The 27,933-nt window shown below is 42.9% G+C and overlaps 1 protein-coding gene across 1 annotated transcript in view; it reads left to right on the plus strand.

Annotated features, from left to right (window-relative positions):
• Positions 1 to 27,407, plus strand: part of CAST (calpastatin) — a 124,616-nt gene extending 97,209 nt beyond the window's left edge. Inside the window, 16 exon segments of the mRNA XM_020875463.2 lie at positions 278 to 325; positions 1,840 to 1,932; positions 4,308 to 4,403; positions 9,631 to 9,732; positions 10,211 to 10,294; positions 12,897 to 12,947; positions 13,121 to 13,192; positions 14,289 to 14,387; positions 15,981 to 16,064; positions 16,066 to 16,086; positions 17,801 to 17,893; positions 19,457 to 19,504; positions 19,932 to 20,024; positions 21,152 to 21,223; positions 26,273 to 26,338; positions 27,235 to 27,407. Of these exon segments, the coding sequence (XP_020731122.2) occupies positions 278 to 325; positions 1,840 to 1,932; positions 4,308 to 4,403; positions 9,631 to 9,732; positions 10,211 to 10,294; positions 12,897 to 12,947; positions 13,121 to 13,192; positions 14,289 to 14,387; positions 15,981 to 16,064; positions 16,066 to 16,086; positions 17,801 to 17,893; positions 19,457 to 19,504; positions 19,932 to 20,024; positions 21,152 to 21,223; positions 26,273 to 26,323 (1,107 nt within the window). The 3' untranslated portion in view covers positions 26,324 to 26,338; positions 27,235 to 27,407.
• The last annotated feature ends 526 nt before the right edge of the window (positions 27,408 to 27,933 follow it).

A 27,933-nucleotide genomic window follows, 5' to 3' on the forward strand; every position in this document is an offset into this window, starting at 1 on the left:
TTATACTTCTTTATCCAAAGATGGAAATTATTTTTCAGTAACTTTAAAAAAAAAGGACTTGCATTGTACTTTATAGCATTTGGTCTTGATTTTTATAACTCAGTTCCTTATTCTGATACTTTATTTAAAAAATTAATTTGAAATACAAACTTACTCCAACATATTGGCAAAAGATAGTCTCTTCTCCCATACCCTGGAATTTCAAAAACAAACTTAATGGGATAAGAAAGCAAAATTTATTGTTTCATTTTAAATGAATTTTCAATTTCATTCACAGGATAAAGATGGAAAACCACTCTTGCCAGAAGCTGAAGAAAAACCCAAGGTGAGGAAATAAGTTTTTTTCTGATACTTAAAAAAAAACAATAGAACTGTAAGATATAAACAGATAATTTTCATAGACCAGATCTCACTGTGGAGACTCGTATGCCAGCCTAGTATTAAGGAGAAAGGAACTTTTGATAGCAACACTTGGCCATTTCACACATTTTAATGATTATTTACCTCACGAGTTATTGCCTATTACAAGTTTATAGGTGACGTTCATTGAATATAGGAGCCAATATCAAGAGGGCCCTCAAATTAGGTCATTAGCATTTACTTTGATCCTAATCTCATTGTCAAATGCTCTGATTCTATACTACCTTTACTTAATTTGGTATTAACCAGCATAGTTACCTGTCGTGATGACACTAAGCAGCTACATCTATTAGTCACTTACTGTGTGCCTGACACTACACCAAATGGTGTTTGTGCGTTATCATTTTGAGTCCTCACTGAATGAGGAAAGCACTATTATGATCCCCATTTTACAGGTGAGGAAATTGAGACATAGAAGGATCCTGTAAATAGCCCAAAGTCAAATAGCTGGAAGTAGCAAGACCTGGGCTCAAAACTCAGTCTTTCCATCTCTGGGCCTAGCTTCTGAATTACATGCCATGTGGAGTTGGAGAAGACTCTTGAGAGTCCCTTGGGCTGCAAGGAGATCCAACCAGTCCATCCTAAAGGAGATCAGTCCTTGGAAGGACTGATGTTAAAGCTGAAACTCCAATACTTTGGCCACCTGATGCGAAGAGCTGACTCATTAGAAAAGACCCTGATGCTGGGAAAGATTGAAGGTGGGAGGAGAAGGGGATGACAGAGGATGAGATGGTTGGATGGCATCACCAACTCAATGGACATGGGATTGGGTGGACTCTGGGTGTTGGTGATAGACAGGGAGGCCTGGCGTGCTGCGGTTCATGGGGTCACAAAGAGTTGGACACGACTGAGCGACTGAACTAAACTGTCTGTCTTAGATTAAGGCATGAGGAGATTTTGACCAATTACAGTAAATAATACCACTTCACCAGAAGGAACTAGGGATAACAGAACTTTCCTGCCAAAACCCCACGTTCTCACAGAAAGAGAATATGTGATCTATGTTTCCTCTGACTTATTTATGACGGAAGTCAAGAGGAAGTATAAAAAACAATCACATAAAGAAAAACTATGCAGCTCTTCACTGGAAATGGGCAATTTTATTTGAACAAAATTAGTTAGAAATTGAAGTATCAGGAAGAAATTGAAGTATCAGGAAAACTTTTAGCTGAATAAACCTTTAACATTTTTTGTGGTTGGTACTTGGGTGTTCAGTATTCATTATTTGTTGCATGACATTTATCTCATATTGATAAATGAAATGTATGCCCTGTATAAATTAGCTCTGGGTTTTAGATCCTAAAATGCAACCTAATATGTTAACTAGAAAAACTTTTTCTCTATGGAAGCTTTTCTCTTCTATCAAAGTAAAAAAGAAAACAATTCTTTTCGCGCTACATAACATTCCTTATATTACAGCCCCTCAGTGAATCAGAGCTCATTGATGAACTTTCAGAAGATTTTGACCAGTCTAAGTGTAAAGAACAATCTAAGCCAACTGAAAACACAGAGGTATGTTTCTAAAATTTAAAATCTCCAGTTTTGGTTGTTTTTCAGTGTCTTTCTATGATCTTGAAAATGCTGAGACCAAAACTATTTTAACAGGAAGCAGCTGATGAAAAGGCCCGTTTTGCCATATTTTTTCACATGCCGTGTTCATCTTGCCTGCTTATGGATGTGCTTTGTTTTCTCAAGCTGACCCTGATATTCCTGCAGTTTAGGTCCTGTAATCAATTATTCCCTTCAGGAGAGCCTTCACGCCAATGCTTTTCTTTCCATTCCTGCTTCTGTAATTGACCTACTTAAAGGTGTCATCACTCATCACCTCAAGACGGCCATGGCCTCTGTCTTTGGTTTCCTTCCAGCCCACCCCATATGTCCACTGGCATTATTCTTTTCTCAGGCATGTTTGTAGCCACAACATCCCCCAGTTCCAACACCAAGAGCTTCCCAAAAAAGTTCCTGCTTATTTATTTGGGTCTGGAGAAGGAAATGGCAACCCACTCCAGTATTCTTGCCTGGAGAATCCCACGGACAGAGGAGCCTGGCGGGCTATAGTCCATGGGGTCTCAAGAGTCAGACACGATTTAGTGACTAAACCGTACCACCACCAGCTTCCTTTCGTGCCCTGTCACTAAACTCCGATAGGAGGCACTTACGTGTCTTCAAGCTTTTCTCGTGTGGTTCCTTCTGCTTGGAATAACCTCTCCAAATTCTGTATCAGCCAAAATTGTAGTCAGCCCTAAAAGGCTCTGCTAAAATATGGCCTTTGTCTGCTGCATGTCCCTCCCCAAACCTTACCACCCTTCCAACTCTTAAGAAGCAGAATACAACACACCAGGGAAGTCTGTCATGCTTTCTTTTTATACCCCTGTTGGGACGTTTGTTGCAAAAAAGGTTTTAGCTTCTTTGGTCTTTACTTCTCACTTGTGTACATATTTTTACATAGTAAATTTCTTGAAAGAAGAGGTCATACACTCTTAATGATCATCTGGTAAGCACCTTGCATATAGGATTTGCTTCCATAAATATCTGGAATAAAAGCCACCTGTTTGAAATTTTACTCTTGTGACAAAATGATAGTGACTCTCAAACTTCACTGTGCATCAAGATGACCGGGAGGGTTTATCAAAGCACAGATTACTGAGCCCCACCCCCAGAATTCTTGATTTAGTATGTTAAGATGGGGCAAAAGAATTTGAATTTCTAATGAGTTCCCTAGCAGTGCTGAGGTTGGTGGTCGCAGAACCTCATTTTGAGAACTCCTGGGATAGTCTTACTACCTTGCATTTGTACCTAGCTATTTACAACTCACAGGGTGCTATTAGATATATAAACATGATGTATTTAAATATTGCATAACTGCAATATATATACATATTACAGCTATATAATATGTTATATAACATTATGTATTATATGATGGCAAATCATTTAAATATTAGGCACAGTGGCTGACTTTATTTTTCTGGGCTTCAAAATCACTGCAGATAGTGATTGCAGCCATGAAATTAAAAGACGCTTGCTCCTTGGAAGGAAAGTTATGACCAACCTAGACAGCATATTATAAAGTGGAGACATTACTTTGCCAACAAAGGTCCATCTAGTCAAGACTATGGTTTTTCCAGTGGTCATGTATGGATGTGAGAGTTGGACTATAAAGAAGGCTGAGCACCGAAGAATTGATGCTTTTGAACTGTGGTGTCGGAGAAGACTCTTGAGAGTCCCTTGGATTGCAAGGAGGTCCAACCATTCCATCCTGACGGAGATCAGTCCTGGGTGTTCATTGGAGGGACTGATGTTGAAGCTGAGACTCCAATACTTTGGCCACCTGATGCGAAGAGCAAAGACCTTGATGCTGGGAAAGATTGAGGGCAGGAGGAGAAGGGGACGACAGAAGATGAGATGGTTGGATGGCATCACTGACTCAATGGACGTGGGTTTGGGTGGACTCCAGGAGTTGGTGATGGACAGGGAGGCCCGGCATGCTGTGGTTCATGGGGTTGCAAAGAGTCGGACACGACTGAGCAACTGAACTGAAATGATAACAATCTTTGAGCTTACTGTACTATGAGAGCACTTAGCATATTTTATCTCATTAAAGGCCTTGAGATGTAGGTACTGTCATCGTTCTCACTTTGCAGATGAGGAAACTGCATCTCAGAGAGGTTAAGTAACCTACTAAGGTAAGAGGTAAAACCAAGTTGAAGTAGTGTAGCTGGAGAGGTTTAGCGTGCCTTGACTTATTCACTGCTCAAAATCCTTAGGCATTCAAGGAAATCATCCTCACCACAGGTAGGGTAGCAGACTATTGTTGGTTCACTGTTGCTGCATTTTAATAACTGGGTATTTCAGAAATCCTCCATTGTGCCTGCTTCTTTCTGCAGGCGTCTCCGGCCGCCGCCCCCGCGCCCGTGGCAGAGGACGTGCCTCGGACTTCCATGTGTTCCGTGCAGTCGGCTCCGCCCGCGGCAGCTCCCGCGGTGAGTGACCTTCTGGATGCTGAGAAATGTCTTGAGAAAGCACTGTTCTTCCTCCCCTGCCCTTGCTGCTGTGTATTACCATTGTATTACCTTGTTCTAGCAAGATAAAAATTAAATCTTAGATAGCTGTATTATCTTTCGCCTTGGGCTCCAGGGAGGAGCTGGAAACTCAGGCTAGATTTAAATGTTTACACTATTTCAGGTGGTTTTGTTTTTAACCTCTTGACATGCATTCTAGCTCCTCAGCTACTGTGGATAATCATGCTTCTTCACTTTCCTGTGTCTTTCAAGCTGATTTGGAGTCCCACCAACAGCCAGAAGTACTTTTTATTAACTGTCCTGATGGAAAAGTCTGCACCTTTATCATCAGTTCAGTTCAGTCTCTCAGTTGTGTCTGACTCTTGGCGACCCCACACACTGCAGCATGCCAGTCTCCCTGTCCATCACCAGCTCCCAGAGTTTATTCAAACTCATGTCCATCAAGTCAGTGATGCCATCCAACCATCTCATCCTCTGTCGTCCCCTTCTCCTCCTGCCTTCAATCTTTCCCAGCATCATGGTCTTTTCCAATAAGTCAGTTCTTTGCATCAGGTGGCCAAAGTATTGGAGTTTCAGCTTCAACATCCAATGAACATCCAATGAACATCCAATGAACGCTCAGGACTGATCTCCTTTAGGATGGACTGGTTGGATCCTTGCAGTCCAAGGGACTCTCAAGAGTCATCTCTAACACCATAGTTCAAAAGCATCAATCCTTTGGCACTCAGCTTTCTTTGTAGTCCAACTCTCACATTCCTACCTGACTGCTGGAAAAACCATAGCTTTGACTAGATGGACCGTTGTCGACAAAGTAATGTCTCTGCTTTTTAATATGCTGTCTAGGTTTGTCACAGCTTTTCTTCCAAGGAGCAAGCATCCTTGGTTGCTTGGTGACTGCATGGCTGCAGTCACCATCTGCAGTGATTTTGTAGTCCAAAAAAATAAAGTCTCTCACTGTTTCATTGTTTCCCCATCTATTTGCCATGAAGTGATGGGACCAGATGCCGTGATCTTCATTTTTTGAGTGTTGAGTTTTAAGCCAACTTTTTCACTCTCCTCTTTCACGTTCATCAAGAGGCTCTGAAGTTCTTCAGTTTCTGCCATAAGGGTGGTATCATCTGCTATTGATATTTCTACCGGCAATGTTGATTCCATTTTGTGCTTCATCCAGCCTGACATTTTGCATGATATACTCTGAATTTAAGTTAAATAAGCAGGATGACAGTATACAGCCTTGATGTACTCCTTTCCCAATCTGGAACCAGTTCATTGTTCCATGTCCAGTTCTAACTGTTGCTTCTTGACCTGCATACAGATTTCTCAGGAGGCAGGTCAGGTGGTCTGGTATTCCCATCTCTTTCAGAATTTTGCAGTTTGTTGTGATCCACACAGTCAAAGGCTTTGGTGTAGTCAATAAAGCAGAAGTAAGTAGATGTTTTTCTGGAACTCTCTTGCTTTTTCTATGATCCAGCAGATGTTGGCAACTTGATCTCTGGTTCCTCTGCCTTTTCTAAAACCAGCTTGAACGTCTGGAAGTTCACAATTCACGTACTGTTGAAGCCTGGCATGGAGAATTTTGAGCATTACTTTACTAGCGTGTGAGATGAGTGCAATTGTGTGGTAGTTTGAGCATTCTTTGGGATTGGAATGAAAACTGACCTTTTCCAGACCTGTGGCCACTGCTGAGTTTTCCAGATTTGTTGGCATATTGAGTGCAGCACTTTCACAGCATCATCTTTTAGGATGTGAAATAGCTCAGTTGGAAATGCATCACCTCCACTAGCTTTGTTTGTAGTGATACTTCCTATGTCCCACTTGACCTCACACTCCAGGATGTCTGGATTAGGGGAGTGATCACACCATCGTGGTTATCTGGGTCCTGGAGATCTTTTTTGTATAGTTGTTCTGTGTATACACAGAATTCTTTGAATACACAGAAAAACACAGAAGAACCTTTATCATCATGACTCCTTTTCTCTCCCAACTGAATGGTGACAGATGGACTCACTTCCTTTCCCTTTCTTCTTTTTGTGTCTCTGATGTTCTGACTTTTGCATGAAGGGTGCTCTTTAACTGGTTGAATCTGTGTTCTTCTGAATTCAGCATGTTCTGTTTTCATTAGCAGATAGATTCTGACTCCGAGGATAGCAGCTGATGGAACTATGCTTCCTCACTACAGACTTAGTGAATCTACAGGCTCAATAACTAACTTCTTCTTGGTGCTTTGCAGTGTCTTCTCATTACATTTTCATGAGGACACTGTGAAGTCTGTTCTGATCACATCTCTCATTAATGAGGAAAATGAACTTTGAATGAACCTTGAGCAATTCACTTCACCCTTCAGAACCTCAGCTAGGTTTAAGATGGGGTGCCTGCACTCAGTCCCCTCCAAGTCTAGTGTGGATATGGGCCAGGTCTGACGCTCACAGTTCAGTTTGATCTTTCTCTTATGGAAAAAGGAAAGTGGGTGAAGCAACTCCTTTCCTGGAGGAACTTGGAAAGGCTTGCATGTGGAGGACAGGATCCTGCTGAGAAGTGGGAGCAGCACTGTTTCCTGGGGAGACCAGTGAGCCCAGGACAGGCCAGCACAGAGATGTGGAGCCCTTGGGATACTGGGGTCTGTGCATTTAGTTGTTTGAGAGAACAGAGCCTTGAGGAAGGTATGGGACGTGTGTCCTGGGTATCCCGCGTGGCTGCTTCCTGCCAGGGAATCCTGGGTGCCATCGGCAAATCCCGTCACAGTCTCCCTCCTGCCTTGGACAGGGCGTGACCTCCTTTTTTGCACGGGATATTCTCAGGGTACCCTCCAAAAACTGTGACATCGTGGGAGTCAGGTCACAGGCCAGAGTGGTAAAGAACAGAAGTGAGAGAGAGAATCTTGGCAGAGACTGTGAAGAAGGTAGGCACAGAGGCTGTGGTTGGAGTCATAAAGACAGTGGCCAACATTCCAGCGTGGAACTCTGGTACCTAAACATATGGCCACTCCCTGTCCTGTCGACTGTGACTGCCAGGGCTTAAGAGCATTCTTTCCAGCTTTACCTTGACTGTAGAGAGAGAGAGTCAAGCATTGGGAAGGGGGAAAAAGTAGAGCCCTGGATTTTCCATCCTCTTACCCCGCTCCTGGGCCTCTACTCCACCAACTCTGGTTCCCACGGTTGCGGAGTTTATCACCGCTGAGGTCACTTGGCATTTCTGGGGTTGTGACGCCCATGGGAGCCAGAAAGAATAGGCGTAGAATGTGATAAAGGTCAGAGAACTCCAGAGGGGCTGGGGGATGAGTGAGCAAGAGCAGACAGTAAGCCGGGAGGGCGGGGATGAGTGTCTGCCGTCTGCATTCTGCATTCTTGTGGTAGAAAAAGAAAGTTTATCGAGCACATCTGGGGACTTGAGTTCTAGTTCTGAACTTGACAATGGAGATAGAAGCTTTCGTCTGTAGTCCTGTTTCTAGATCTGTTAGTTATTAAGACTGCTGCTTCTCCTAGCTTTTCTAACTCCATTTCACTTATTTCTGGAGTCAGAGGACACAGACGAAGGCAGCGTTGGTTTCCAAAGATTCTGCAGCAAAGACTAGAAAACAAAAGTGTGAGCGAGTGACTGGGATCAGGTAACAATGAGATTGCCTGGCTAAGACTTGGGGAGCCCAGGAACTCTTGGTTACAATCGCAAGCAGGTTGAATACCTCAGGGATGTTTGTTGTCCCTGGGAAAAAAAGATCTATGGAGTTTCCAACCACTCAATTCAGTTCAGTACAGTTCAGTTGCTCAGTTGTGTCCGACTCTTTGCGACCCCAGGGACTGCAGCACGCCAGGCCTGCCTGCATCACCAACTCCCGGAGTTTACTCAAACTCATGTCCATCATGTCGGTGACGCCATCCAACCATCTCATCCTCTGTCATCCCCTTCTCCTCCCACCTTCAGTCTTTCCCAGCATCAGGGTCTTTTCAAATGAGTCAGCTCTTTGCATCAGGTATTGGAGTTTCAGCTTCAGCATCAGTCCTTTTCCAATGAATATTCTAACCACTAGATGGTGATAAATCCCTTCCCACTTGACTGCCCTTTATTCCCTGGTGATCTTTTGTGGTGCAGCTTAGCAGCAGAACAAGTTTTCTTACTTAGGAGGGTAGCTAAGCTATAGAAAACAGAAAGACACTTTTACTCCAATATGTACTCCATGTGAGGTCATCTATCTTTTATGATAAGAATAATCTTTGAGACTGTTTAATTCTGGAGCTTTCACACTTAAGACCAACTGTGAGGAATTCATCAATTCTGCAACCCACACAGTAGCAACAATCGTTTAGTCAGTGGTACTTATCCTTGATATGCATGATGCGTTCAGTTTTATATTCTTCATTAAAAATAGGCCTGACCACCACCTGCTAAATTAATTTAAGCGCTGCTCATGTATGGGTCGTGACCTGTGGTTTGAAAAAAGCCAGCTCTAGTCCTGTCTTTTAGCCCAAACATAATTTATTCTTTATTTTCCCTTTATTCCATTTACATTCTGTGTTCATCCAGTTTTGTTTTTTTTTTAATAACACTGTGTCCAGTGTTACTACTGTATCATAGGGAGCACGTTTCATTTTCATCAGCTGGACCACAAGCAGACTGCCCTCACTGTATCACTCAGGTTAGTAGGTCACACAGACCGCCATCTGAACTGGCCTGAGTCCACTCTGACCAGTAGAAGCCACACAGAGGACACAGGCTTCTGTGCCTACAGGCCCAGCCAGAGCCCTCGCCTCCAGGGCAGGCCTGGCCGTTTCATTGGGAAGAAGGTCCTCGCGAGGGCTTTCCTGAGCCTCTGTCCTGTGCCATCTCGGGGACAGTCGCCTGAAGATCCTGTCCTCCTCTCCTTTCCTGGCTTCCGGCTTCTCTGCGGTCCTCCCCACCCAATGAGCTTCCTTTTTCTGAACCAGAATGCTGGTGAGATCTTAAAAGCTTCTCAGTGCCAGCTTATAAATTGCACACTCTTAATGTTTAATGTAAGAAACTTGCCCTCATTTTTAACACGTCAGGCTTTTTAAACCTAGGTTCTAATTCCGTAGATTTTCCAAATTATGAAAAGATGACACATGCTTCTTATCTAGGCATGAAAGAAGGATATGCTTATCTGAGTTGTTTGTTGAGTCTCTTTTAAAAGGCGTAGTTAACCACCTATTTAGTATATCCACTGCTGTGCTTTCAGAAGGGCATGGTGCCAGATGATGCTGTCGAAGCCTTGGCTGGAAGCCTGGGCAAAAAGGAAGCAGGTCCAGAGGACGGAAAGCCTGTGGAGGATAAAGTCAAGGTAATGGCGCCTCAGAAGCTCCTAGAAAGGAGCTATCATTGGTCATCCCAACTCCCCAAATAAGGCAGTCAGTTTAAAAAAAAAAAATTCGTGCAACACTTGGCCAGCTGGCTTCCTCTGTTACGGTGCATGTCCTGTTTAATAAGCGAAATAGAGTGAGCAGCAGTGTTTGGCTGCAGCAGGGGATGGCTGGCGTGCAGAGATCAGAGTTCTGAGTCTCATCTTGTCCACCCGGTTTCCACCGCCAAGGACTAAGGCGGGAAGTGGTACTGCCTGCCGCTGCTCACAGCTGCCCCTTAACCTGGCAGGCTGAAAACAGTGGTGTCTGAGCCTGCTCACCCGGGAGGATACAGCGTCAAAGATGCAGTTGCTGCGGGAACCTCACAATGGATTCACTGACCTCGGATTCAGTCACTCAGGCATCCACTTTATCAGAGAACGATGTATTAACAATGAAAACGGTTTAATTTTCATTCAGGAGAAAGCCAAAGAAGAGGATCGTGAAAAACTTGGTGAAAAAGAAGAAACAATTCCTCCTGATTACAGATTAGAAGAGGCCAAGGTAAACAGGCCGGGATCTTTTTTCTAACTTGTTTTCATTCATATTGAATTTCATGTACATGAAGAAGGGACATGGGAACAGACCTGGGATATAAAAGTCGTGTTTCTCAGTATTTCAAACATCGAATAGTTTTAGTTAACTAACATCCTGTTAGCACACCCGCTGTAAAGCCAAAATATTCCTCAGTGGCCTATCATTCCTTCCTTAGGTGAGAGAAGTCTAAGATTTTCTTGTCTGATAACATGGTTTGTTACAATACCAGAAATAAAGAAAACTCAGGAAGTCTTTATACAGATAGATAGGAAAACCAAACAAAAGAGAAGTTGCTTAGTTGTGTCCAACTCTTTGTGACCCCATGGACTGTAGCTCACCAGACTCCTCCGTCCATGGGATTTTCCAGGCAAGAATACTGGAGTGGGTTGCCATTTCCTTCTCCAGGGGATCTTCCCGACCCAGGGATCGAACCCAAGTCTCCCTCATTGCAGGCAGATGCTTTACCATCTGAGAACCAATCACTTCCTGAGGAAAAATTTACAAAACTTAGATATAAGTTGAAAAACAGCCTATTTGACACAAATATAGTGAGTGAGATGGCCTTCCTTGGTGGCTCAGTTGGTAAAGAATCTGCCTGCAATGCAGGAGACCCAGGTTCAATTCCTGGGTTGGGAAGACCCCCTGGAGGAGGAAATGGCATCCCACTCCAGGATTCCTGCCTGGAGAATTCCCATGGACAGAGGAGCCTGGCAGGCTACAGTCTGTAGGATCACAAAGAGTCAGACATGACTGAGCAACTCAATATAGCCAGTGATAAAATTGACGCATTTCCTTTATTTTGAATATACAGATTGTACAGAATAAGTGATATGGGAGAGACCACTTCTTAACAGAATATTCTACCAGACTTCATGAATAATGCAGGAAAATCAAATTGATACTCTTTGTGTTCATCGATTTGCACTAGTCCATTTTTGTGGCAAAGATAGGAACTATACTGAGCTCTTATGATGCTGGGTCCCTTTAGTCTGCTGCTTTTCTGCATTTCACAATCAGTAAAAACCATGGCATTTCTGGACTTGTTTGTTTATAAGATCCTTAGACCATGTGGCCCGTAAGTAGCTGTCGCATTCAGTAAAGCTGGTCAACTGGCTGTAACTCTCTTTAGAGTAGGAGGTTGGAGGTTGGTTACTTTCTCTCTCCCTTTGCTGGATTTTCATCACGGTTTCTAAGAATGTAGCTGATTAGCTTTCCTGACCACTTTTATTCTGTGGTTGTTTCATCCTCAACTGTGGATCTCACCCATTGTGAATTACCTATTGCTTCATAACATGTCCAGGTGCTGGCTTGATCTCGGGGTTAGATCTTGTGTTGTTCTTCAACTGCTCCCATCAGGCCTGCTCAGGAGAGTCAGCTCCCCGAGGTAGACTGCAGGTTTCTCCTTCCGGTCTCGGGGTGATCTCAGTGTGAGTGTGGAGCAGATGTGCCCCCATCCCCGCTCCTATGTGTCCCTTGGCAGATTTGCTGCCTTGGCAGCTAAGGGGTGGCAGAGAGCGAGACCTGGACTCTGTTCCCCTCCTAACTGGACAGATCAGAAGGTCCGTGAGGACGCAGAGGACGTGGAAATGGGGGGGAAAGTGCTTTGTCTAAAGGGAAGCTGGTGATACCCATGACCTCTGCATCTCCTCGAATGTTCACAGAGCAAGTGAAAACCACCTTGATCAGTGTATCAGGGGAACTGTGCAGTTGACCCTGGAGTGACACGGGTTTGATTTGCCTGGGTCCCCTTCTGTTCGGGCTTGTTTCACTAGTAAACACTACAGCATTGCACCTTCCGTGGTTGATTGAATCCACGGATGTGGAATTGAGGATACCGAGGGCCAGGTGTAAATTACACATGGACTTTTTCAACTGCTTGGGACGTCTGTGCCCCAACCCCTGTAGTTTTCCAAGGGTTAACTGTGTGTACAAACAGAGAACCTTGTGCTTACACATTTTTGCATGTGTAGATAAATGGGATTTTACCATTTATTTATAAATCGCCTTTTACTAAAGAGCCCCAAATGCTTTATTGATTTTGTCCTGTTACTCAGAAATGGCACTTAGGGTCATTTGAAGGTTGGCATCATCTGAACTGTAAGTTTTGAGCATTAATACCCCTAGGGTGAATTTTCCCAGGGCTTGGTATAGATGCTTGGCACAGAGTCCGCGCATACTGGTTGGAGGCATTGCCTCTAAAGTTAACCAGTTTTTCCCAGGCAACTTGTGCAAAGCCCACTCCCCAGGCCAGCGAGGGTCTCATCCCCGTGTCCCCTCAGTGTCCCATGCACGCTGTGCCACACACCACAGTAGCTGTGGTCCGCGTGCTTCTGGAGTTGGCAAGCCCCATTAGCAGCCCCCATGCCTAGGGGATGTCAGCCAGCTGTTTCTTGACACAAGCTGATCAGAGCATATTTCCTGGTGAGAGGATCTGTTTCCTGGAATGAAGACTCGACTTCCTAATGTACATCATCAGGTATAACCTGTCGACCTCTTATGCTGTTTGCAGAGTGCACACTTAGGATACCTGTGAAATGACTCAATGCCATGTTTTTCTCCGCCTGCATAGGATAAAGACGGAAAACCACTGCTGCCAAAAGAGGTCAAGGAACCGCTCCCAGTAAGCAAGCCAGTTTTTCTCTGAGTGTGTCTTTCTCCTTTGGTCCTGATGGTTAGTTCAGGAAGGGCAGAGCGTTCTGTGTAATGAGCCGATCGGCATATACGCAGTGACAGTACTTTGGAGAGGACACTGACGAGGCAGTGTTTGCTGACACGTCTCCTGGTTCTTTGCAGCCCATGAGTGAAGACTTCCTCCTGGATGCTCTGTCCGAGGACTTCACTGTCCCCTCAGACACGTCATCGCCTGTAAGTCTCCTGAGTCCTGGTTGCCTCACTTTTTAGGGTAGCAGAAATAAGTGGAAACTTGTGGCTTAGAATCTGACACGAGAGATGAGGACACAGTCATGAAATTAGTGGCCCTCAACCCACTGTGGCCGTTAAAGATGTATTCCATCAGGAAATATTGGTCCAGCTCCGTGGGTGTTTTCAAGTGTGACTAATAGAACGAATGAACATGCATTCTATCAAGTATACATATGAAAAGAGAATTTAAAATTGAACTGTCCAATATATTTGAAAAATAAATGCATAAAAATATGAAAAAAATACTGAAAAGCATTTTTTTTTTTAGTATTTTTAGGGAAGATTAATCCAACTAAGTGCCAGGATTTATTATACAGTAATGTTAAAAAGTAAAGTTCTGATTCAGAAAGCAAAGCCAAATGCCAATGGAAAAAAAACCCATCAATGACAGGTTTAGTATATCCTTAAAGTGAAAAACATCATTATTTCAGAAAAATTATAGAATAATACACTCCTTAACATTAAGAAAAAATGATACAACTGAAACCTCATCCTGCATGCCAAATATTAAAGCAATAGTAGCACTTATATTTTATACCGATACATGAACAGAATTAAAAATAGGAGAAGTGTCTAATTTAGGCAAGCAAGGCTATGGGAGACAGGCATACCCATTCATTGCCTTTAGCTGCATGATCTTCTAGCAGCTTTTGAGAGGGTATTTGGTACAATACAGCTAGCACCATAAAGAGAGTCACTTCAGAGCAACTTATTATAAAGAGCAAAGCTAAAACCCTGCCATCAACCTAAATGTGCAACAAGAAATGTATAAGCCATAAAACTCTGAAATAATTAGCTTATTGACTATTTAGGATAATAAGCAGGAAGAGAAAATAGGAAACTGTATAAAATAATGCTTGGAGTAGGAAGTAGAATAAAATGCTCTTAAGCTGCTGTGTCGCTGTGCTTCCATTTAGATCAAGAGAACAGTCATGATAAAGCTGTCCCGAGGGTTTTATTTAAGTAGTGGCATTGTGGGCATAATATGCTACAACATATTATGGGTCAGATCTTTTTTTGTTATTGTTTCTTACAAAAGCAATTTGAAGATGCTAAACTTTCAGCTGTCGTCTCTGAAGTGGTTTCCCAAACCCCAGCTCCAACCACCCAGGCGGCCGGTCCACCCCCCGACACTGCGGTAAGCAACATGGCTTATAAGTACTTGTTTTTTGAACAGCAATTAGAAAGTCAACAAAATTGTTACCACAGTCACCTTCTGTTTCAGAAGAGGTAAGACTGGGGAGATAGGGAGATGACAGACTATCTAAAATGATTAAATAAAACAATACCTGTGAAAGTATTTTACACACAGTGAAAAAGCTTAACATGTTGTTGCTTTATTAGAATTGAAGTGCAATAATGCACACTGTGTATATATTCAGATTTTTTAAATTGTTTCGTGTTCTTGATAATGTTTCCTTCCTTTGTATTTTTCCTGATACATGCTATGAGTACTACTCATTATTTAACCTCAGGTTTACTTTAAGGAATTGCTGATTGTTTGAACTTCTCTCTGCCCACCAAATCACAGACTCCTGGTAGAAAAGCATTGTTTTCCTCCCAGTCATACCAGTAAAAACTTGTCATTTTCATGCTAGTAATAGAAAACCTCAGTGTCAATATCATTTTAATTATTTACACGTTCTGAGGCAAGACTGTGGGACCAAAGCTTTTCCAGACTTCCTTGATTAATTTTCTTAACGGTACCAAATTATACATGATCCAGGAGACCACAGCACATCAAAAGATAGAGAGATTGCCCTAAACCAGACCCCCAGCTCCTTGGGTTGAGATAGAAGTGCTTCGTGAGCTAGCTGGAGATGAAGTAGCTTGAGTGAAGTCAGCTAGGCTCCCTTTCCTTTTGATGTAGCATCAAAGCTTGCTTCCTGCTGCACTCTGAGATTCTGAGTGAATTTTCCTCCTGTTGGGTCAGTCGTGGGTCCATCTGAAAATATCCAGAGGCACAAATGACAAAGCCCAGATCTAGCTGTGGGCAGCGCCACCATTAGCTGCTATAATCCTGGGCTCTCCTGAAGCACTTAAAACCAGTAAAATGCCCTTTCTCCTCGTGTCTGTGTGTATGTCTGCACACACACCCACAGTGACAAAAGTCCCCGTGCAACAGAAGGAAGACTCATTAATAGCCAGGCTGCCGTTTACACTTCAGTTCTTAGTACTCAGATTTTAGGAGCCCCTAGAATAGTGATTGAGGCTATTAAGAAACATCCACAATCAAAAGCCTTTTTGCCTTTCACAGTATGTTTTAGAATACCTTTCCCATCACTTCCCCCATCAGAGTTTTTAGTTTTAGTTAATGTTTTACTTGAAGCCATCATTAAAACTAGGTATAAAGCTTTATTTACAGCAATCCACTTGGGAATCAAAGAGTAAACTTAGTGACTTTGCAGGGAACATAATATTACATGTATTGAAGGCATCATAAGACTTCTAGAAAATCAGGCCAAGAACCCCATCTTTTTAGGAAGGGACCTATTTTCTAGGAAGAGAAAGGCATCTCTGGGTGGGGCAGGATAGACAGGTAGAGAGAGGTGCTGAGTGAAAAGTGAGGGACAAAGAGCCCCCCACAGGAAAGGAAGACCCAGCACCTCTGCCCACCTGCCCCCTCCCTGGGGAGACCCCCCAAGCTTACGGAAGTCTCAGAGGCACTGTTGGCGCTGGAGGTGACCTGATGTGGCTAACCAGTGACTAATTCGGATGTATTGTTTAGCAGCGTGACAACAAAGAACTTGACGATGCCCTGGATCAACTTTCTGACAGTCTCGGGCAAAGACAGCCTGATCCAGATGAGAATAAACCCTGTAGAGGATAAAGTCAAGGTACAAGAAAAAGTCATTTAAGGTTTTTATAGCCCCGACTTGCCTGGAGTCAGGCTTCCCTGGAGGCTGTGCTGGTAAAGAATCCGCCTGCAATGCGGGAGACCTGGGTTCGGTCCCTGGGTTGGGAAGATCCCCTGGAGAAGGGAAAGGCTACCCACTCCAGTATTCTGCTCTGCAGAATTCCATGGACTATACAGTCCATGGGGCCGCAGAGTCGGACACGACTCAGCAGCTTTCACTTTCACTGCCTGGAGTCAGTGAACAGTTGGATAACTACAGCCTAAGTTTTTTCTATGCTGTGGTCTATGTGGTGTCTCTGTTTCCTCTCTGAGGACTGTGTTCTAGCACAGATTTTGGCAAACATCATATTTGTGAGATGAGACTTTGTGATGATGGAAAAGCATGGTCTTGCTCTGTTAATTTTATTCTCTTCTCACATTGACTTTTTTTGGTTTTATCTGGCAGTAAAACCAGATATATCTTGTCATATATCTGGTACAGATATATGTATTTTAGGTAGACAACTTGTGTGTATGTAGTGACAGAGGCTTCCCTAGCAGTCTTCCCTGCCATCATAACTACGTGCAAACTCCTACACGAAGGAAGCGTTGGACCAGGAGTTCACTGCAGAAGTGTCTACAAGACACAGACTCTCAACGCTGCATGTCTTGTACAACATGTAGAAGTACACATTTATACTGAATAATATACTAACAGTCCATCGAGCTTGGAACTACCAGAAAGGTAACAGACCACCCAAGTCTTTGTCTCCAAGGCAGGGTTTCAAAGAATCCTTAGGTCTTGATTCTACTCTTGTTAGAGGAATGTCGAGATGAACTTAACCTGTATTTGAAAAATGAAATTATAATGATGCAGAAAAATAAAATCTAATCCCCACCCCTTGTGGGGGGAGGGCTTTCCCTGAATCCAGGGACCAAGAGGCCAGCCTCACCACGCTGAGGCAGGGATGCTGGAGGCGGGTGCTGCTTACTCAGCAGCGGGTGTTTGCTCACCTGCAACATAGCAGGCAGCATGTCCCTTCACAGTGGCTCCTGGTAAAGAGTCAGAGTTGTCAGTAGTGCCTCTAAGTGCCAAGGTACAGCACCTTGACGTTTTACTTTAGAAAGTGACACTCACATTAAAAGAAGCTTTATCCTCTTGGGTTTTATCTCCTTCCATAGTTTCTGAGGGCTTCCCTGGTGGCTCAGATGGTAAAGAATCTGCCTGCAATGCAGGGGACCTGGGTTCTCTCCCTGGGTTGGAAAGATCCCCTGGAGAAGGGAATGTTAACCCACTCTAGTATTCTTACCTGGAGAATTCATCACCAACTCGATGGACATGAGTCTGAGTAAACTCCGGTAGTTGATGATGGACAGGGAGGCCTGGCGTGCTGCAGTCCATGGGGTCGCAAAGAGTCGGACATGACAGAGCGACTGAACTGACTGATAGTTCTGAGAATAATTACTTAAAAGCTTATTTCAATTTAAAATGCAAGTAGAAAATTCATGGGTGTGGAATGACAAACAGAAGCACTGGGTTTACTTTTTTTCCATCAACTGAAATATGTTGGCATTGTTGCTCTGTTGCTTATAAAACTTAAAAGGGACTATGTTTTGCCTCAGAAATAGCCAATAAATGCTGAATGCTGCATTTTCAAATGTGCTTTTTTTGAAGGTAGAACTGAATAGTAATTAGGTACGTTCATTGTTTACAGGAAAAAGCCAAAGCTGAACACAGAGACAAGCTGGGAGAAAGAGATGACACCATCCCACCTGCCTACCAGCATCTTTTGGATGATGACAAGGAGGTAAATGAGGGTGGTGTCCAGGTTGGATCTATACTCCAGAGCTTTGAGATTCAAACCTCACTTGAAATGAACAGAAAGTACACTGTAACAATAGCATAAAAATGTGACATGACTGGCACTTTTAATCTGTCCCCACTGAGCAGACTGTCTAGAATTCTGTTTAATATTTATTTGAGCCAGTACCATTGGATGTTTACTGTGCTGGGCATTGTGGCGTAAAGAGAATTGAAGAATGTTCCATCACTCACTGATGCTTAACAGTGATTCCCAGGCAGGTACACAGATGAATTCTCTGCAAGAAAAGTCTGTAATAACAATGAATGATATTTGTAATCTTACCTGAAGCAGAGTCTCTCTGTTGAAGAACAGAAAAAGAGCTAGGATGGAAATAATTCATGGGGCAAATATGACCCAAGGCCTGCTGTCTCTCTTTCTCCTCCTACACCACCACCCCAGTGCTGTTGAGAGTGAAGACAGGCAAAACCATATTCCCAATCAAAAGCTCTGCTGCTAACAGTATCGTCAAGAAGTTTATCTGTCTTTGTCTCTCTCCTGGTCAACCTGCTCTGTTCCCTGCCTCTTCCTGTTTGGCTTCTAGAGGTTAAATAACCCTTTCCAGATCTGTTCATCAGATAAAAACAAGGAAGTCCAAATGACAGCTTCTCTTTCTGCACTGATGAATGTGAGGGGTTTGACTGTATAGAGTACTGTCAGCTTCAGTGTCTTCTGTTACAGAAATCAGTTCCCCTCGCTTGCATTCAGTATTCATGACAGCGCTTGTGCACCCTGCCAGAATGCCCCCTGCTTTGACGGTCCCATCTGACCCTGTTGTGTTCTTTGGCAAATGTATTATTTAGTGTCCTGGCCTTTGCAGATGGGAAAAATCCCTGATGAGTTGTCCTTGTAATCCTCACTGAAAAAAAAATACCTATAGACCATTTCAGTGCCTCAAATCCTTTTGAAGTGTAATAAGCTATGGTAGATACATATATAGTAAAATAGCAAACAAGACAGAAAAACACAAGTTACTTTTTGTGATGTTTTAACTAGAGTTAAGCAGTGACAGAGTTGCTAAAATAGTATTTCTTTCACTTCCAGGAACAGACTCATCCTTGCATTTTCCCCAAGGCTACTGAAATAGTTATGAGGTAGTCATTAATCAAAGCTGGTGAAGAGATAATATGGACCCAGGTTTATCAGTTATGCAAAGTATACAGTTGTCCCTTGGTATCTAGGGGGGTTAGTTCCAAGACCCCCAGAGACCAAAATCTGAGGATACTTTAGATCATCTCTGCATTACTCAGAATACCTAATACAGTGTAAGGGCTACGTAAGTAGTTGCTGGCACGTGGCAAATTCAAGATTTGCTTTTTGGAATTTCCTAGAATTCTGTTTCCCCAAATAGTTTCAATCTGCTGGTTGGTTGAATTTGCCAGTGTGGAAGCCACAGATGCAGGGGACTGACTGAACTTCACTGGATAAAAGATCATGTAAATACTGACTTACGCCTAAGTGAACCCTTTACAAAAGTTTGTTTAACCAATAGTCTGCTTTGTTTCTAAGGGCACACCCGGGAAGCCAAAGGCATCAAAGAAACCCAAGGCATCAGAGGTAAATACCATAGCTGTGTGTTTCCAGAAAAGATTGTTTTAACCTCTAGCTGCAGCTTTCACATTTTAGAAATCTAAAATTCAGCGAATGCCTTCCTTGTGCTTGGTCTGATGCCAAGGCATGCACATAAGAGTATATTATTTCTGTCTTCCCAACAGCCACTCAAAATAGGCAGTTCCATTTTCCAGATTAGAACATCATAGCTCAGAGAATACTAAGCACCTTGTATAACAGAGTGGAGGAAAGTAGAGCTGTCAAGATTTTCCTGTTTTAATCTCTCTTTTATAGTAGTTTGTTAGGAAAAGAATGTCAGCAAGGCTTTGCTTTGAACAAACACATTTTCAGAGATGTGGGGAAATGGCCCACAAACATCTTTCCCTTGCTTTTCCAAAACGCAAATCTTGATGGTTATTCCTCTTGATCTCAGAAGCCTGCAGGTGCCCAGGACCCCATTGACGCCCTCTCAGGGGATTTTGACAGCTGTCCCTCGGCTACAGAAACCTCAGCAAACACAGCAAAGGTACGGGGCTTTTTCCTCTTGGCGTTTTTTTTTTTTTTTTACATAATTATACATAGATTCTATATATAATACATTTCTTAAGGGTATATCATAAATGTTTTCCATGTTGCTTTATAAGCTCCATAGCCACCATTTTTGATTGCCAGGCTATATTGGTGTGTGACAGTAATGCTCTATCTGTGGTCATTTAAAAGGAGAGCCGTCCTTCACTCTATACACCATGCCGCTTGCCCTCTGGGCCTCCTCCCCTTTCCTGGCCTGAGCGGCTCTCCTCCTTACCCCTCAGGGACCGTTCAAGCATCAGCTGCTCCAGGAAGCTCTCCCTGCCTGCTCCTCCCGTCCCAGGCCAGGGGCTTGTCCCCTGCTGTCCCCGCGCTGTGATTTACCTGTCCTGGGCCTCACCCCACTGAGCTGTGGGCTTTAGACGGCAGTCATGTGTCCGGCAGCTCTGTGGTCAGCATCAGCTAAATGCCCGGTGCATAGCAGGAGATCAAAAGCCATCAAATAGAAGGAAGAGTGAAATGAGTGTCCTCCGTTGTTTTTTTCAGAAGAATTAAAATGCACACGGTTTCAGCTGGTGTTAACGGTAGTCCCCAGTCATGAATTGTCAGTCTTCCCTCTCTTGGGTGATTTAATTTCTAGATCATATCACCATCCTATTTCTCAACTCCTGGAACCTCATAAATAATGCCTTTTTGGTGAATGGACTTTACTTTTGTATGTGACTGGCCCTAGCTGGCTCTGGTTGCTTCCACCGTTAGATTATTCTTCCATCACTCTGAAAGCAGTGTCCTCTTGGCACATAGAAACCAGTCCTGACAGAATCAGGCTCTATTTTGATGAGCAAAATACAGTCTGAGTGCATCATGAAAACTGGCAGGACCTCAGCATGAGTCACCTTTTCCTCATTTGTTTTCCTTCTTACCCTCCCACTGTGAACACCTCTGTGTACGTTCACTGTGGTTCAAAAACTCATGACTGTGAAATACCCAATTTTTCATTATTTAGTTAAACTGGAGAGTCCAGGCTCCTAAAAAGAAGAGTCTGGATCGATTTGCTTGCAGCAGCAGTTAATTGCTAGATGGAGTGTTGACCGCAGCAGCCTCATTACATTTCCTCTGCTCTAGGACAAAGACAAGAAGCCTGCTGCCAATGCCAAAGCGCCCAGGAACGGCGGGAAAGCCAAGGATTCCACACAAGTAAGTTCAAAGCCCAGTCGTGTCCGACTCTTTGTGACCCCCGTGGACTGTAGCCCACCAGGCTCCTCTGTCCATGGGGTCTTCCAGGCAAGAGTACTGGAGTGGGTTGCCATTTCCTTCTCCAGGGGATCTTCCTGACTCAGGGATCCAATCCGGGTCTCCTGCACCGCAGGAAGACTCTCTACCATCTGAGCCCCCCAGGGAAGCCCCCACCAGCGCAGTAAACAGATGATAAGTGAGCTTGGCGATTACAGGAGCAGTGCATTCTTAGTCATTTAGTTTCTGCTTGGGGTCTATTTAGAAAAAAAGCATTTTTAAGCACTATCTATACCCTAGCACGTCTTGCCAAAGAAACTGAAGTTTTAAAGATGCTTATATTTTTAATTATTCATTTTAATCAGAGGCTAATTCCATTACAATATTGTCGTGGTTTTTGCCATACATTGACATGAATCAGCCATGATATATATTATTTTTTAAAGTAATTGATACTTATCAATATTACTTATCAATAATCAATATTAAGTATCAACTTACTGAAGGAATGAAGGTTCAGAACACAGTTGAAGTGCCCTGCGTTGCCAGCCCTTGTCAGACAGAGTCCCAGCGTCAGCTGAGCTAGTCTGGGGTGAGTGGAGGCCCTCCCCCTTCATCAGCCCCAAACACCTTGCACTCCCTTGTTGCTACTCTCCCCACTGTATGCAGAAAGCCTTGCCTTGTCCTTAAAGAGAAAACTGAGGGTGCCTTGCAGGAAATAACCAAGACCCCCTTCCTGTCTACCTCCTAACAAACACACTCTCCACTCCTTGCCTGCAGCCCCTTCTCTCTCTCTCAAGGGGTCACTAAGTCTCCATGCTCCCCTTGTGGCTCAGCTGGTGAAGAATCCACCTGCAATGTGGGAGACCAGGGTTCGATCCCTGGGTTGGGAAGATCCCCTGGAGAAGGGAAAGGCTACCCACTCCAGTATTCTGGCCTAGAGAATGCCATGAACTGAATAGTCCACAGGGTCCCAAAGAGTTGGTCCTGAATACTCATTGGAAGGACTGATGCAGAAGCTGAAATTCCAATACTTTGGTCACCTGATATGAAGAACCGACTCATTGGAAAAGACCCTGATGCTGGGAAAGATTGAGGGCAGGAGGAGAAGGGGACAACAGAGGATGAGATGGTTGGATGGCATCACCGACTCAATGGGCATGAGTTTGAGTAAGCTCCAGGAGTTGGTGATGGACAGGGAGGCCTGGCGTGCTGCAATTCATGGGGTCGCAAAGGTCGGACACAACTGAGCAACTGAACTGAACTCTCTCCAGTATCTTTGTCTCAATTCGTTTCCTTTGTAGTACAAACATATTCAAGCTCTTTAACAACTCAAAAGCCCTATTCCCTCCATCGCTTCAGCTCCTGGAAACATTTGTCTCTGTGACCCTGCTCCCTCTTCTTGAGCTCTCCCTGAGAGCCGCAATGACCTGCTGGTTGCTGTATTGTTTCCTTATCAGTCCTTAGTTTATGTTCTCCCGGGATGTGCTTTGGGGCGTTAGATTCGATGCTGCAATGACGGAGACTTCCGGATGGGTGAATATTTTATGGCTTCACCCCCCCCAAAGACTCAGGCTAACACTTCCTACCTCAGATTTCCATTTGGATAAACATTGACAGTACAGATCCATATACTATATTTCATCAAGTCTAAATTGCCACCAATTATTAAGAAAAAAGTCAACAGTTTGATTACAATGTCAGTCATCATAACAGCAAATTAAGACATGTTAAAATATGCGTGCCTGGCAAGGGAGATGACACCACCAGAGAATGTAGTGCCTATAAATCTTGGAACAGGAAAGTGGTGCAGAGAACTGGAGAAGCTCTTACAGTTTCTGAGACCCAATATACTCGCAGTAAATACTAGTAGTCCTTCCTCCCAGGCGGTATTTCATTTTTCACATTCTTATAGAAAGCAGAACTGAGACTAATGAGTGGATCTGGTTTCTCAGAACTGGGCATTAATGCAGCATGGCACTCTGAAGCTTCCTATTATTAAAATGACGCAAACTGTGGTTAGGAAAGGGATGGAAGTTGGATTGGATAGACAACTTCTGGGTCTCCTCCAGTTCTAAAACCATAGTATTCAAATGGTTATGACTGTTAATTCCAATTATAATGAGAAATAAAAGATACAGGTCCAGAAACAGTAATCCAGCTGCATCCAAACTCTTAAAAAGCAAGACAGTGAGTTCTGGTTCAGGGTGGTGATGTAGACAAGATCAGCTCACCTCGTACCATGGAAACACCAGACCTAAAGCTGCGTATGCAACAATTTCCTCTAGGAAAAAACTCCTACAGTGATCTGAATGACTCCTCTCCATCGGGCCAATAAAAGAAGGCCAGCATCAAAGAAGGTAGAAGAGGCTGGGACACACTCTCAGCACAAATCCAGCCCCAACACAGTTAACTCACCATCAGAAGGAGATTCAAAACTCAGAGCTTCTCCTGAGGAGCACATTAGGCTGGACCCCCATGGCAGCACCCCAGCCTTTAAAGACCACCTGAGAAATGAGCACACTAAACATCTAGCTTTGGGAAGCCAGCGGAGCGTGTGTCCAGACGGCCATAGCAAACTGAGGAAAGGTTCTTCAAGGGCTCATGAGCTCAGACTCACCCACTCCCCCAACAAGCAATCAGAGCTACAGTTCTTAGCTGGCCACCATCCCCAGAGTGCTGCACAAACCTCAGACCAAAACACACCCCAGCTTTCTGTGTAAGAGGCCTCCGTGCTGATTCTGAAGCTTCGGTGTAAGGAGCAGGCTTCCGATTTGTCAGAAGATGCCCAGATGTACTCTTAGGAGACATAAGCTGGGTGCTCACCACCATTGAGCTATTTCCCCATCTTGCTCCAGGTCACCAGCATCTCCCAGAAAGGGGGCTCTGGCACTTACCTAGAGGCCAACTTTTTGTAACTTCCCCCCAGGGGGGGTCACTTCCTGATCACCTGCTGTGGCCCTTCAAGACTATTATGTTTGTATGTTGAACCAATGAAAATAAAATAGGCTGCTTGAACACTTACAGTGTTTTGAGAGATGATCGAGTCAGGGCAGGGTTTCACAGTTATCTCCTACACAAGGCCACTCCTTCAAGACTGGAAGAGGTGGCTGTTCTGTCTAATGCACAGAAACCAACAGAGAGTCAAAGAAAATGAGGAAATGGAAGAATACGTTCCAGACGATTAAAACCTCAGGATAGAAACCTTAATGAAGAGGTTTACCTGATGAGTTCAAAGTAACAGTCATACAGAGGCTCACCAAACTTGGGAGAAGAATAGATGAACACAGTGAGAACTTCGGCAAAGATACAGGAAAAATACAAGAACGTAACAAGTAGTCACAGAGCTGAAGAATACAATAACTGAACTGAAAAGCACACTAAAGGGGTTCGACAGCAGACTATAAGCAGAAGTGAGGACCCAGGAACTCAAGGACAGAGCAATGGGACTCACCCAGTCAAAGCAGCAAAAAAAAAAGAAAATAGTAAAGATAGCCTAAAAGACTTATCAGACAGTATCACACAGACCAACATGGATGAACATTTGCATTAAAGGGGTCCCAAAAGGAGAAGCAAGGGAGAAAGGGGCAAAGAACTTATTGACATAAATAATGACTAAAACCTCCCCTAACCTGGGGAAGGAAACAGACATTCATATCCAGGAAGCCCAGATGCTTTCAGATAAGAAGAACCCAAAGACATGCACACCAAAGACACATTAAAATGTCAAAAGTTAAAGACAAAAAAAAAAAAAAGTTAAAGACAAGGAGAGAAATTTGAGCATCCCAAAGGAAAAACATTTTTTTACATACAAGGGGCCTCCGTTAAGACTTTCAGCAGGTTCTCAACAGAAATTTTGCAGGCCAGAAAAGGAGTATCATGATATATTTTCAAAGTGCGGGAAAAGAAAAAACACCAAGAATATTCTCTTCTTAGAAAAACTGTCATTCAGGAAAAAAAAAGTTTTCCCAATAAGCGAAAGCTAAAGGAGTGCATCACTATTAAACCAGTCTTTCAAGTAACGTTAAAAAGACTTCTTTAAGCTGAAAAGGGTGCAAATTAGTAATGAGAAAACAATCAAAGTACAAATCTCACTGGTAAAGGTTAATATACAGCAAAATTCAGAATAATTTAATGTTGTAAAGGTGGTGTATTAATCACTGATAAAGCTAGTATGGAGTATAAGACAAAAGTAGTTAAAAAATAGCTAACTATATTAATTAAGGGATACACAAGATTAAAAAGATATAAAATGGACATCAAAAACATAAAACATGAGGGTGACGAGTAAAACTGTATAGCTTTGGGATGCATTCAAACCTAAGTAGTTGTCAACTTAAGACATAAATGTAAGCTGTTGTATGTAAGCCTTATGGTAACCAGAGTAGATACATGAAAACCTATGGTAGATACACGAAGGAGGAAGGAACCTAGCGTACTACTGTAGGAAATCATCAAATCACAAAAAGGGAGAGAGCCAGAGAGGGAACAAAGAAACTACAGAAGAGTCAGAAAACAGTTCATAGAATGGCAATATGTACGTAGTTATTAACAAATACTTTGAAAATAATGAGCTAAACTCCCCAGACTACAGAGAGGCAGAATGGATTAAAAAAAAAAAAAAATGACGCATCTATACATACTGCCTATTAGAAACTCACTTCAAATTTAAGGACAGACTGAAAGTGAAGAGATGGAAAAAATAGGCCTTGCAAGTGGAAACCAATTATGTTGGCCTTCAAAAAAAAAAAAAAACCACAACAGCCTAGAGTAAAACATTTAGAATCACTTAAGGTTATTTTTAGTTTATAAACTTCAAGGGGAAGAATTCAGTGTTTGGGCTAAATAAGGTACTTTAAAAGGACTATCCTATTTTGCCCTGCCAACTGCCATCTTTTACCTTTTTAAACCTGAAAAGCATTTTTCCTCATAAAGCTCATCTGGTTGATCAGTTTTGGGTACTCAATCCAGAAAATAAAAGAACTCATTGATGGTTTTTGCTTGTCCTTTTAGGCAAAGGAGGAAACTTCCAAGCCAAAAGCTGATGGAAAAAGTACAAGTTAAAGTTCACACTATTTGGTAAGTTGGGTGTTTGTCACAAATGAAGACCACTGTACGTTCTAATTAGCCTGTGTGTTACAGGTGAGAAAAACTAAGTCCATTTCTTGAGTGTTTCATGTTCTCTTTATGCTATTGGCATAAAATGCACACTGCAAAATCTGTAGAGTAATTCCCTGAAAAGCAATAAATGGTGCTTCCAGAATGTTTAAACACATTACTCTTATAATTAAAAGCTCTCCAAAATACTAGGCCAGGCTCTTAAACAAAATGACCAACTAAGTCTAGTTGACTCTTTGAAACCCAGATGCTCGTGACTGCAGGTTACTGTGGCAAAGCAAAATTGACAAGTTACATCTTATAGTGAAATGGCCTTATGATCTCGAAATTACCCAAAACACATGTGGGGTAAGGAGTGCACGCCTATGGTCTCATGGTAATTACAGGGTTTTGAGAACAGTACAAAGGAAAAGACTGATAACTTTGGTTCATCTTAGTTTTAGAAAGTAAAACCCTGTGTTTGATTCTACTTTATGGCAACTGAAGAGCTGGTATGGATGAGGGAGACTGTGACATCTGTCTTGAGAGCTAGGCCCTTATTAATGTCAAAGAGAAGAGGTCTTATTCTAAATGACAAAAGTATATAACTACTTCCTGCAAAAAATCTAAAAGAAATAACAACGTAGATTAAATTGGATTGGGCTCTCTCACCATGATTCACTTTTACGCCTATAGAGGAAAGTATACTGATTAGAACTGCTCCAAAGATTGTCCCCAAAATTTAAAAAAAAAAAGTTTTTCTTCTAATTTTCTACTCTAATATCTGCTTACAGTAAATGCCTCCTTAGATTTATTATGCCTGTAATAAGAAAATAACATATCAAATGGTTCACTGCATTTTCTTTGAATTTTTCCAGGTATCTGCATATAAAATCTTCAGCGGGTAGATGGTGACTTCTGAAGAACAAAAGGCTTTGACAACAGAAACAATTTCTGGGTGGCTTCTAGACAGTGGTATTTGTTGATTCTTTTGACATCCTAAACATTGTCTGTAATTCTTTTCCTGAAAAGAAACTGAATTTGTCTGGTTCACCTGTGTTATTCTACTGAGTATTGATAAACTTTGAATTTTTAAAAATTGTCTTCAGTTGGGAGAGAAAGGAACTTTATATTTCTAAGAGATATATTTGATAGTTTCTTAAAGCAGCACACATAAAAGGAAAAACCTTTGCAAACTTTTGCACATTCTCCCCACAGTGCCTGTAAATCTCATTAGTATTTTCAATTTGCACTTAATTATTTTTGTTGTTAGCATTTGGAAAACAATGCCTCACGTATTCTTCAGTGTTCTGATTTCTCATGACCCCTTTCCTCTTGGACTTTTGAACTGTATTTGATGTTTCTTTGGGTTGATAAGTCAGACATAAAATACTGTGCATTGGGCACATGTCTCCTCTTGAGCTGCTAATTGTAGAGACCCTGGACAGACCAGGAAGCACCGACCCCTGCCCCCGCCAACCTCTCTGCCAGAGGTTAGGACTTCTGCATCTTGTCCGCACAGACCCACCGGGACTTGACTCAAGTCATAAGAGCAAAATGCAGACTATGTCACTGCA

The sequence above is a fragment of the Odocoileus virginianus genome, chromosome 3 (genome assembly GCF_023699985.2).
Source record: "Odocoileus virginianus isolate 20LAN1187 ecotype Illinois chromosome 3, Ovbor_1.2, whole genome shotgun sequence".
Classification (NCBI taxonomy): Eukaryota; Metazoa; Chordata; class Mammalia; order Artiodactyla; family Cervidae; genus Odocoileus; species Odocoileus virginianus.